Source organism: Bufo gargarizans, chromosome 10 (assembly GCF_014858855.1).
Source record: "Bufo gargarizans isolate SCDJY-AF-19 chromosome 10, ASM1485885v1, whole genome shotgun sequence".
NCBI lineage: Eukaryota > Metazoa > Chordata > Amphibia > Anura > Bufonidae > Bufo > Bufo gargarizans.
Window position 1 is genome coordinate 99,143,651 of NC_058089.1, and position 12,800 is coordinate 99,156,450.

At 45.6% G+C, this 12,800-nt stretch overlaps 1 protein-coding gene across 5 annotated transcripts in view; it reads right to left on the reverse strand.

Annotated features, from left to right (window-relative positions):
* RSPRY1 (ring finger and SPRY domain containing 1) overlaps positions 1 to 12,800 on the reverse strand; it is a 30,943-nt gene that overhangs the window by 10,696 nt on the left and 7,447 nt on the right. For all 5 annotated transcript variants that reach the window (XM_044270733.1, XM_044270732.1, XM_044270729.1 and 2 more), the window contains 7 exons: positions 10,664 to 10,776; positions 8,187 to 8,313; positions 6,720 to 6,778; positions 4,236 to 4,302; positions 3,970 to 4,101; positions 2,668 to 2,783; positions 2,073 to 2,216 (listed from right to left, as the gene is read on the reverse strand). In XM_044270733.1, coding sequence (XP_044126668.1) covers positions 2,073 to 2,216; positions 2,668 to 2,783; positions 3,970 to 4,101; positions 4,236 to 4,302; positions 6,720 to 6,778; positions 8,187 to 8,313; positions 10,664 to 10,776 — 758 coding nt within the window. The remainder of the gene's footprint in view (positions 1 to 2,072; positions 2,217 to 2,667; positions 2,784 to 3,969; positions 4,102 to 4,235; positions 4,303 to 6,719; positions 6,779 to 8,186; positions 8,314 to 10,663; positions 10,777 to 12,800) is intronic.

Below are 12,800 nucleotides of genomic sequence, written 5' to 3' on the forward strand. Positions count from 1 at the left end.
AGAGGGGGGTAACCCTGCACCGTCTCACTCAGTCATAACTTCTAGTAGAAATAATAAAGAAATGGCACAACAGAGGCATAAGACTAGATGCTCCAGAATTGTTATTACATGGGGATACATGAAGCTATTAAAAAACAGTCAGGAGTGGTAACAGATCGTCATTAAAGGGGGCATATCGCTAGGATATGCCCCCATTGTCTGATAGATGCGGGTCCCAGCAGTGGGATCCGCACCCATCTCCTGAACGGAGCCACAGACAGTGGTAGAGGATGCACTGCGCATGCGCCTCCAGCCTCCATTCATTTCTATGGGGCTGCCAAAAATAGCCGAGCGCTGACTTGGCCATTTCTGTCAGGCCCGTAGAAGTGAAAGGGATCGGTGGTCGGTCATGGACGGTGCGCTCCCTTTCACTTCTATGGGGAGAGCGATTGGTGGTGGTCAGACCAGAGTCCTCCAGCCACCACGTTGGCCCGCTCCATTCTCGATATAGGTGCGGGTTTCCAGCGGTGGGACCCGTACCCATCAGACAATGGGGGCATATCCTAGTGATGAGCCCCCATTGTCTCAGATGAGACAACCCCTTTAATACAGATTACCTATCCTCAGGACAGGTCAACAGTATGTGATTGGTGGAGGTCCAAAATCCAGCACCCCTGCTGATCAGCTGTTTGAAGAGGCTGCAGCGCTCCAGTGAGCACCATGGCCTCCTAGCCGCTTACCAAGCACAGTGCTGTACATTGTATACCAGCTGTGCTTGGCACCGAGCCGCCCTGAGGTCATGCGACTGATGACCATGAAGTCACTGGTCTATGAAGAGTCTCTTCAAACAGCTGATTGGCGGGGGTGCTGGGAACTGGACCTCCACTGATCACATACTGGTGACCTATCCTGGGGATAAGTAATTTAAATTTTTCATTGTTGCACTTCAACAGCCATACTTTCCCAATTTTCTTTGGGTTTGATTATTTTTTTTTTTTTTGTAGATTAACTAGATTTTTGAATGTAACCAATTTGGCGTACATAACATATAGATGAACTTTTTAACTATTCCGGGGGTTATTTGTGTTTGACATTTTATGCCATTCACCCTGCGGCACAAATAACATGTTACAGCTATTATATGGGTTGGGTTATGGCAAAACCAAATATGTGCAAGTTGTGTTTGTGTCATTTTTTTTTTTTTTTTTTTTATCGTGCAAAATGAGAAACAAAATTTTAAAAAAATATTTGTTTTGTGTCGCCACTTTTTGAGAGCATAATCATTTTTTTACTTTTCCGGTGCGCAAAGGCTTCTTATTTGAGGGGTAAGTTGACTTTTTCATAAGTACCATTTTAGGGTACATGAGTTTTTGATCATTTTTTTTTTACAGCTCTGACTGTGTTGCTTATACAGTGGTTTTCCAGCTTCACTAAGATTTTTAAAGGGGCTATCCGGTAATATATATTGATGACCTAGGATAGGTCATCAATATCAGATCGGGGGAGGGGGTCCAACTTTCCAGACCCCTGCTGATCAGCTGTTCGAAGAGGCCGGCGCTCCTTGAGTGCTGAGGTCTCTTTCTAGGACATGTGATGTCACCGTACATCAGTTTTCACTAGGTTTGTGTCTCCTTGTCAGATGTCTGTGAAGGTTCTCATTTATCCAGGTCATGGTATATCTGTAAAGAATAAATCAAGGCAACTGGACGTACTGTAGATTTCTTGAAAAACGTTTCACTGAATGTTGAAGAACGAGTCAATCGTTTTCAAGAAATCTACAGTACGTCCAGTTGCCTTGATTTATTATTTACAGACATCCTTGTCAAATGTTTCTGTAGTATATTGAAGTACAATTATGAGCATTTCATCAATTTTTAGCCCCATAAAGAATCAATGGTTTTATTGGAAAACAAAAAAAGGGAACCACAGCCACCTTTACATGTGCAAGTCTAATAATTCACGTTTTACATAAGTCAGTGCCTTAGTAACATCTCTGGTCCTTAAAGTGATGCTCCATTAGCCACTACCTCGTCCTGCAGAGTCAAGAAAAAGATGCAGCACTGGTTTCAAAGGGAAGAAGTAGGAGTACTTACATGATTGAGGAATTTGCTGTCTTTAGTCGCCCACCCGATCTGCATAACTCCAGAGGTAATGACAGTTACTTCATAATACCAGACACCAGAGTCTACACAGAATGTGCAGCGAACGCTCTCAAAGGAGGAAGCATCACACCGAGCCTACAGCAAAGTGGAAAAAAGAGAAAAATAACTTAAAAGGGGTGATCAGACTGAAAATCCCCCTAGGGTCCCAACCTACTGTGGGGGAGATTTATCAGCTCCCTCGCTATGCGTTAGCGACACTTTTAATAAAAAGGGTGCGGCAGGGGTGGGAAGGAGGCGTGGGCAGCAGCCGCGACAAATTTATCTTCATTTACGCCAAATGAAACAAGAAATCTATGGTAGCTCTGAGCCTTCAGTAGATTTCTGCAGGAGGATGCGCCAAATGTATGATGCGGACTGAGCCTCGTCATAAATGTGGTGCCTCCTCCGGCAGCACAGGGGATATTAAGACCAGCATAGACAGTACCGGTCTTGGTAAATCTCCCCCTGTATACTTACCGCTATTAAAATAATAGTTACTTGTTCAATGTTAATAATGGTCAGATTATTCTCACGCTAGGGTCCTTACTTCTAATCCATACGGGGAAATCTTGAGGTACTCGCTCACATCATTGCTGTTCAGCATGGCGTTAATGGGCGTCAAATCCGCTTTCTCATAGGTCAGCTGCCTCCCTTCTTTTATGACTGCAAAGGAAACAGGAGGAATTAGTTGGTGGAATTACATAAATTAGGTTATCCCTTAGGCCCCTTACAGACGAGCGAGTGTCTCACTGCGGAATCGCACGGAGGAACCCGTCCTGACCGCTGAGCACTGCCGGGGTCGCCACCATTATATCGATTTAAGATGCTATGTAACCCTTACGGTTCTGAAATGAATTGGAGAACACTGACAGCATTATGTCAGTGTCATCTAATACATTCCAGAACTGTAAGGCCTCGTGCAGTCGAGCATGAGCGGATTAAGGTGCGGATGCGATCAGTGAAAAATGCGCGATTTCACAAGTACATTCAGTTTTGTTTGCGATCGCGTTCAATCCTTATCGCGCAGGTGCAATGCGATTTAATGCGTTTTTCACGCGTGTGATAAAAAACTGAATGTTTACAAACATCTCTTAGTAACCATCCGTGAAAATTGCATTGCATCCGCACTTACTTGCGGATGTGATGCGATTTTCACGCAGCCCTATTTACTTCTAAGAGGCCAGCGTTGCGTGAAAACCGCAGAATATAGAACAACGCAAAAGTGATGCGTGAAAAACAACGCTCATGTACACAGCCCCATTGCAATGAATGGGTCAGGTCACGCATTGCACCCGCACGGAAAACTCACTCGTGTGAAAGGGGCCTAAGGGTTACATAGCATCATAAAATCAATATAATGCTATGTGACCCCAGCAGTGCTGCGAGTTCAGGACGGGTGCCTCGGTGTGAGTCCGCAAGGGGCCTTAAAGGGGTTTTCCGAGATTTCGATAATGATGGCCTAGCCTCAGAATAGGTCATCAGTATCTGATCAGTGGGGGTCCAACATGCAGGACCCCCACCCATCAGCTGTTTGAGAAGGCAACGGCACTCCTGTCAGCACCACCGTCTTCTCGCAGCTTACCAAGCAGCTGTGCTTGGTATCACGTTCAGCTCCATACACTGCCATGGGGCTGAGTGCAATACCAAGCACAGCCACTATGCGAGAGGACCGGGGCACTCCTAGCAGTGCCAGTGCCTTCTCAAACAGCTGATTGGCAAGGGTCTGGGGTGTCGGACCCCCAAAAGATCAGATACTGAGGATAGGTCATCAGTATAAAATTCTTGGAAAACCCCTTTGAATAACGCCCAAGGGGAGAGCGAGAGGTCATAGACAGGAAAAAGCTCTTACACAAATTGTCTAAACTCCACTGGGCGCAGAAGCCAACCTGACGCTTCAAGAAATCTCCGTTATTGGTCCACGTCTCGAGCAGAAGAAGACGATCGCTGATCTGAGACTCAGAAACAGTCATTTTATTTTCACCTAGAAGTCAGCAGAAAGGAATAAAGGTGAATACGATTAAATATGTAACCAATAATGTATTAATGCTGATAAAGTCCCCCCCCCCACCCAATAAAAAAGTCATCACATTCATCCCCCAGAAGCTCAGCTCTTACTTGTTTGTGAAAACTTCTCCAGTGCAATCAGTGCAAACAGAATGACCATGGGATGGAACCTGAAATTCTAGAGCAGAGAAGACGAGACTTGACAAACTGCATGACAGCAATGTTCTAGAACAGGCATGCTCAACCTGCGGCCCTCCAGATGTTGCAAAACTACAACTCCCATCATTCCCTGACAGCCTACTGCTATCATCCTACAGAAGGGCATTGTGGGAGTTGTAGTTCTACTACAACAGCTGGAGGGCCGCAGGTTGAGCATCCCTGTTCTAGAAAAACCTGGAGTAAAAATTAACCCGATACCTATATTGGCCTCCACAGAGACATAAAACTGAGCCGTCACGTTGATAATAAAGCCGGGTCTGCAGGCGGCACGTTATAGAGCAGGAGGAGCTGAGCAGATGGATATATGGTTTTGTGGGAAAAGATTCAGTATAACTCACCATTCATTTCTATTCATTATGTGCTTAGGAGTCCAGTGGGCGGAGTGACCCAACAATCGCACAGATAGCTGTCAATCACAGAACGGCCCACTCAAGCCAAAAAGGAGTTTTAGATCAATAAATGACGCGTCATACCGAATCTTTTCCCACAAACCTAAATAACGATCCGTTCAGCTCGTCCTGCTCTATAACATGTTACCCGTAGATCGGACATAATACTCAGAAAGGTTCCCTTTAAAGAGCATTACCCCCAAATATCCGCATATAGGATTTCTGGAGAAGCCAGCCGTACTTGTCATCACGCAGATTTTCCAAAAACAGATTTAACAGTCTAAGGCTCAATTCACATGTCCGCAAAACGGGTCCGCATCCGTTCCGCAATTTTGCGGAACAGGTGCGGACCCATTCATTCTCTATGGGGATGGAATGGATGCAGACAGCACACAGTGTGCTGTCTGCATCCGCAATTGCGGAGCGCGGCCCTGATCTTCAGGTCCGCATCTCCGCAAAAGATAGAACATGTCCTATTCTTGTCCGCAGCTGCGGACAAGACTAGGCATTTCTATAGGGGTGCCCGGCGGGTGTGTTGTGGATCTGCAATTTGCGGGTCCGCAACACACCACGGACGTGTGAATAGAGCCTTATTGTCCGCATTACGGACAAGGATAGTGCTGTTCTATCAGAGGCCAGCTGTTCCGTTCCGCAAAATACGGAATTCACATGGATGTCATCCGTATTCTTTGCGGATCCGTTTTTTGCGGTCCTGTGCATGAGGCCTAAGGCATCATGTACACGACCGGGTGTATTTTGCGGTCCGCAAATACGGACAATGTCAGTGTCGCATCCACATTTTTTGTGGGCCCACTGACTTCAATGCGTCCATGGTCCGCATTTTGCGGCCAAGAATAGGACATGTTCTATCTTTTTGCAGAAGGGACATAGCGAGGTGGAAAGGACAGGGATCATCTCTGTGCTTTCTGCATCCGTATTGTCCAGCCCACAAAAAGATAAAAATGCGGACCAAGGACCCATTGAAGTTAATAGGTTAAAAATTTTAAAAAACGTGGACACACACAAAAGACACGATTATGTGCATGAGACCGAACTGAGATAATTCCATGCTATACAGAGAACTTTACGCCAATGTTAGGACTTTAAAAAGGACATTCAAAAGAGATGTCCATAAGGAAAGAATCAGCATACATAGAATATGGCGCGGAACCTAAAAGAATACCTATAAAAATTCCCGTCCCTCATTTCCCCGACAAAGCATTCTTGTGAAACGCAGTGGACGAGTGAGAGACACTGGTGTGTTGCACTTCCGGGCTTCTTACCAGCATCCTCTGCGGCCAATGAGGATGCCGGTAATTGAATTCAGCACCCTGGGTCTCTCTGAAGGTGGCAGGCCAACATAAGAAATGAGCAATTCTGCACAAATAATGGGTCTAAGAGAGCCATGATCGCTAAGAATTTAAATAAATAAAATTGTAGGCTCAAATACGAGCTTCTAAATCATAAAAAAATAAATAAAAAAAAGTTATGGCTCAAGGAAGATAGGGAAGAAAAATGAAACCGCAAAAATAAAAAATAAATAAAAAGCCTTTGCTTTAAAGGACCGATACTGTTTGTCTGGAAAAATCAATCTGTTATTGTGGTGCTCTTATTGTGGACCCGTTATGTACTAACCGTCACCAGTTGTCCCTCACATTCCGGTTTTACCGATTGTTGTGGATTCTATTTCTGCTTTTAAACATTGATGAACTAATAAAGTATATATTTTTATAGTGATATTGAGGTTTATGTATTTATTGGGTAAGAACACGCTCATCTATATGGGTTTTGTTATGGAATTAGTGTGACCCATATAGGTCAGGTTGTTTGGGAGTTTATTACTCAAAATAACCCATTCAAGATGGAGATTAAAATGGAGGCTTTTTTTCTTTTTTTCTGAATGAACAGAAATACAGACGGCACTACAGTGATGTGAACTAGAACCTCATCCTCCCTCCTGGAGATCATTAGCACCCGGCAGACTCACCAAGCTTTCTAACAAATACTCCAAAATCCCGGGACTAAGCAGAGAGATACTAGCAGGACCTAAAAAGAATGGAAAACATGTTATATATCTGAGAAAAATACATTATATCTGAGGCAACGTGCACACTCGCATTCTGAACGGATCCGTATGTATTATCTGTAACATAGCCAAGACGGATCCGTCTTGACCACCATTGAAAAAGTCAATGGAGGACGGATCAGTTTTCTATTGTGCCAGTGAAAACGGATCCGTCCCCATTGACTTACATTGTGTGCCAGGACGGATCCGTTTGGCTCAGTTTCGTCAGACGGACACCAAAACGCTGCAGGCAGTATTTTGGTGTCCGCCTCGATAGCGGAATGGAGACGGAACGGAGGCAAACTGATGCATTCTGAGCGGATCCTTTTCCATTGAGAATGCATTAGGGCAAAACTGATCCATTTTGGACCGCTGGTGAGAGCCCTGAGCGGATCTCATAAACGGAAAGCCAAAACGCCAGTGTGAAAGTAGCCTTAGAAGGGTTCATTCACCTTTAACACGCAGCCTTCAGCGTCAGTCCACTTATTCTGCATTACAATGGTCTGGTTGGCCCCACAGACAGGTTAACGGTGGAGAAGGGGGGAGGACAGCGAGTTAAGGGTCCATTCACATGTCTGCAAGTGTTTTGCGAATCCGCAAAACACGGACACCGGCCAAAACTGCGGAACGGATGCGGACCCATTCATACAGACGTGTGAATGGATAACTAAGGTGGTCACAGAACTTATATTAAGGTGCCCATATACTTTCAACAGCAACCGAATGGCTATCCCATATGCCTGCTTGGTTTGTCCGAGCATGTAGGTGCTGTCAATTTGGAGACAGAAGAAAGTCGCTGCAGACAATTCTGGTGGTGGCTTATCTCTTGGGAGAACAAAAAGCATTCAGTTTGCCCAAAACATCATCTGTCGGGAAGGGGGGGGGGGGGAGAAATCGGGAGTTCTCTATACATATTAGATTGTCAGCTGAACCCGCCATCAGGAAAATAATTGCTCTGAGGGTGGAGCAGAACAATGGAAATCAATAATGGTGATGCAAACAGACTAAGCTGGAAAACATGGCAGCAGTTAAAGGGGTTGTCCAGTTTAAGGATACACCACTGAGTAATGGACGTGACATCCTGCTGCAGATGGAGGACTACAGCCCTACCAGGAGTACCACAGCGGCGGTTCGGGATCTGGCAGGTAAGTGCTTACCCGTTCTTTACTGCAGGTTGATCATTTTGAAACTGGACAACCCCTTTAATGGTTTGTATAATCGTGAACATATTACAAAAAAATTGCAGTGAAGAATTCTAATAAAATTATTCAACGTGTAGGATTTCAGTTTTGCTCATTATGCAATGATCTGTGCCATTAGAACAAACACCTTCTTGCTGTTGGAACCTACCAGTCTGTGAGCGGGGATTTTTTAAGGACACACACCCACCTGCCAGCTTCTCAGCCAAGCATCCCAATACAGCAGTTGTGTTACGGTGTTTGGCGGGATTACTGGAGTCTTGGATCGCTGTGGCCGCACTTAGGTTTAATTTCTCTGTCAGCTTCTGCAGGGCATCCTGGAAAATAGATCAAAGGCTCATTAACCAATTCTAGGCATCTTTTAAAATCATAAGGGGCCACTCCTGGCATCAAGTCACCTCCTCAGGAGATTCACCAGACTATGCAGCTAGCTCCCAGGGCTATAATCAGGCTATTAAGACTCACTTCGGATACAATACATTCTCAGCTACATGCAAAAAATACCTGCAGTACTAGTACGGTGTTTCATAATGCAGACTAAGAAAACTAAGAAGTATTCTGCCCCAGGAGAGCAGCCGCTGCCCTACATCTCACAAAGCACAGATCAGACCTGTCTCAGGCTGGAAGACAACTGGCTGCAGCAGGAGCCCCTCACCACTGCCTCGCCCGCAATACTAGACCAGGCAAACTAATTCTACTCTCACACCGCTTTTGCAGCATATGTGCTGGGAAAGCTCTCGATGCATACATTGACCATGTCCTCAAAGGGAACCTGTCACCAGTTTTATGGTCTCCTAACTAAGGGCAATATAAAAAAGTGACTGATTCTCTTAGCAAAATGCTGGCTCACTTTCTTTAATTGACGCAGTCAATCTGCCAACATCTTGTATTGGAAAGCTCCAGCTGATAATGATGAGTCCTGAATAATCATGAGCTCCTGAGTCTCCCCACCCACCTGTTGCTGATTGACAGTTTTTTTGCATATGAATCAGCAGCAGGTGGGCAGGGGAGTGGCTATAGCTGTTAAATAAACGCTGGACTCACTGACATCACGCTGGACTCAAATTAGCTCATTAGCATGCGGCATCTTTGTGTGTATATTATGAGGTAACCATCTGTCACACCAGTAAGTGAATACATCTAAGGTACTTTATAGTAGTTAATAATTGTATACAATTAGTTAGATTATAATCAAATATCCACATGACAGGTTCCCTTTAAGGCCTCATGCACACGACCGTTTCATTTTTTGCGCTCCGCAAAACACGGAAGAAGCCCGGTGTGCCTTCTGCAATTTGCGGAACGGAACAGGCGGCCCATTGTAGAAATTCCTATTCTTGTCCACAAAACCAACAAGAATAGGACATGCTATTTTTTTTGCGGGAACGGAGCAACGGATGCGGACAGCACACGGAGTGCTGTCCGCATCTTTTGCGGCCCCATTGAAGTGAATGGGTCAGCACACGAGCCGCAAAAACTGCGGCTCAGATGTGGACCACAACAACTGTCGTGTGCATGAGGCCTGCCATTCAAACCAAAAAAAAATAGAAGGGAAAGTAAAGGGGCTGACTGAGATTTTTATAAAGTTGCCTAAGAGCAGGCAATGTGATAAAAAATAAAAAAAGATTAAAATAATAAAATGTTTGCTTACCCATTAAAGGGCTACTGTCAGCCCACTAAACAGTTTTTTTTTTTTGGGGTTAATAATAATCCCTACACTGTGAGCTCCCTATAAATAAGCTAAATATTCATTTTTGTTCAGTAGATTTTGTTAAAAAGCAATTTTTATAATATGTAAATTACCTTGCTACCAGCAAGTAGGGCGGCTACTTGCTGGTAGCAGCCGCATCCTCCTCTCATAATGACGCCCCCTCCGCTGTGTGATTGACAGGGCCAGGGAACAGGATCGTTCTCTGCTGGCCCTGTTTGAATTCAAAATATCGCGCCTGCGCCGTACCTGTCTTTAATCGGCGCAGGCGCACTGAGAGGCGGCCGCTCTATCCTCAATGCGCCTGCGCCGGGTGTAGATGTGACGTCATACTTATGTATAGGGAGCTCGCAGTGTAGGGATTATTATTAACCCCAAAAAAAAAACAAAAAAAAAAACGTTTAGTGGGCTGACAGAAGCCCTTTAAATCCCCCGCAGCAATGATGTCCTCTGCTGCTCCTACAGTGATGACATCACTTTCATCATTCACGTGACTGCTGCAGCCAATCACTGGCCTCAAATGATTAGCTGCAGAGTTCCCATGAACGATCCACGCAACATCATCACTGCTGGACCAGCGGGGAACACATCACTAGAGCAGGACCAGATCCTGGAGGTCTTGGGAGACCAAATCTCCAACTATAACCCAAGTGTCCAGTTCCCGACTTGTGACCATTTAGAAGTTGTTTTTCTTGGCATACAATTTCCCTAGGCTGGAAAATGCAATGATTAAATAAAACCACAACTCAGTTGGAAGTGAAACCTACACAGGAAAATCCCCGACACCGCTGCGGAGGGCCGTCAATTAAACACCCCCCATCTCCCAGCAGGCCTACACTTACACCCCAACCATTAAACTGCTGTGATTTTATAGACTCTTAGGTCACGTGCAGGTTTTATGATCATTACAGGACAAGCGAGGACTGACTCAGAGCCGACAATAACAGGATGGCACGTACTTTTGTTGGCAGCGGACATTCATCCAGTAGCAACGTAATGACAGCTGGACCCAAGGGATCTTCTAATGGAATGACTCTAATGAGGGACTGCACCACATCCAGCCAGCCATTATCTGTCGCGGGAAAGCAGAGTAATTAACACAAACGAGGCACAGGTAATGCACCCGGAGCTGTAAGGCGGCAGAGACAACATTGTCCAGTAAAGCTGCACTCAGGACATCAACCTCCACTGCGTTCAGGGCGTTAGGACAAAGCTGGAAAATACAGCCAGGACTTAAAGGGGTTGTCCCTGCTAGACACCGCTCCCAGGCCCGCCTCGAGACTTTGTATCCTCGCCCCGAGCAATGACAACCCAACATGGATATGTGACTGCTGCAGCCAATTGCCAACAGCAGTTGTGACCACTGCAGTGTTGACAGGTCATGACTACAGACCAGGATTGGCCCAGCAGTCACGTGTCCATCTCAGGAGGTCATTGCTGAAGGCCAGTATACTGGAATTGGCAGGGAACCCCGTAAGCGTTACAATGGGTGAGGCAGAGGATTGTAAGGTGAATTTCACTGTTATTTTTAGTATTTTCAGCAGCTTTTAACATATTTTACAAGGAAGCTGGACAACCCCTTTAAAAAGGTATTTTTTGGGTTTGTCTCTTGCTGGGCAGTGCCTAAATGAGTCAACACCTTGCGACAATCCTTGTAGTCAGCCGGCGACTAGTGGATCCTCCTGGGAACGCCACAGGCAATGGTGGCACATTATTTGGCACTAGAAATGTTATGCCCTGCATTGCATACAGGAAGGCAGCCACGGGTCCCCTGGTACAGCGCACAGCAGGGTTTTTTTTCATATGGGGCATTTTCTGCATCCATCTTTTATTCAATCAAATCTAAAAAGGAGGATGGAAAAAACAACAACTTTTCTTTGCACCAAATCTAGGCCGAGTGCAGGGCCCGGAGGCAGGAGAAACAAGATGGCACACAGCAGAGGGGGTTTTCAAGATCAAACCAGACAACTTATGGGATCAACCTGTAATAAAGAGGACTTACCTACCTGACAGATTCTGCACTGCTGCTCCAGTTCTTCCTGGCTGCACTGCTGAGACCAGCGTATGGCTGCAGCGGTCACGTGTTGTCGACATTACGTCACCGCTACGGCTGGAAAAACAGAGCCCTGCCAGGAGAACTGTAGCCGCTGTGCAAGACCTGTCAGGTAAGTATCCTCTATTCTTTATTACAAGTCGATCCCTTGAGTTTTCTCTTGAACGTGTCCATACACACAAACGCAAAGTCTCCATAACCAACTGGCTGACTTATGTTATGGGGGGGGGGGGGGGGGGGGGGGTGCCGACTCGCACCTTGTAGGTAGATGTTGGATAGGGGTCTGGCAGTGCAATATTCCTCTGTCCCTACTGATAACACACACAAGCTTTGCCGAGCATGCATGTGGCGTCAGCAAAGCCAGTTGTCGTCCGAACGAGCGTCCTGACAACATCTACTGATGGTGTGAGGGCACCTTTAAGAATCCCTGTGTAATGCTCTACCACTTTAGGCCCTGCGCTAGGTATAACAGCGTATCCATTTGTCTGGAGTGATCTTTTAAAGCAGAGATGTCATACTTGTGGCCCTCCAGCTGCTGCAAAACTACAACTTCCTTCATGCCCAGGCAGCCTATAGCCATCAGTGCCTGCTGGGAGTCGTAGTTTTGCAACAGCTGAAGGGCCACAAGTTTGACATCCCTGTTTTAGAAGGTATGTCCCATCATAATGTTTGGATATGAGCCACTCATAGCCTTTCTACTGTGTCCTGCAGGAGACATTACTGTGACATGGTGCTGTACACAGACATATCGTGGATTTCTTTCTGCAGGCAATAAAACATGCATGAAATCCCCTGCACTGTTAACAAATAATGGCCATTTATTGGACACTTTAACCATTGGGTTAATTATTAAAAGGAAAAAAAATAAAAGGAATTTATAGATTTGTATACCATGTTGCTCCACCAGGGGGCAGCACCCATAGTACAGTTCCATTTATTTCAATGGTGCTCTATCGTCGAATGGCTTGAGATATATGTAATGTTATAAGTAGAGATGAGCGAACTTCTGTTTTAAGTTCGGCGTCTAAAGTTCGGGTTTGGAT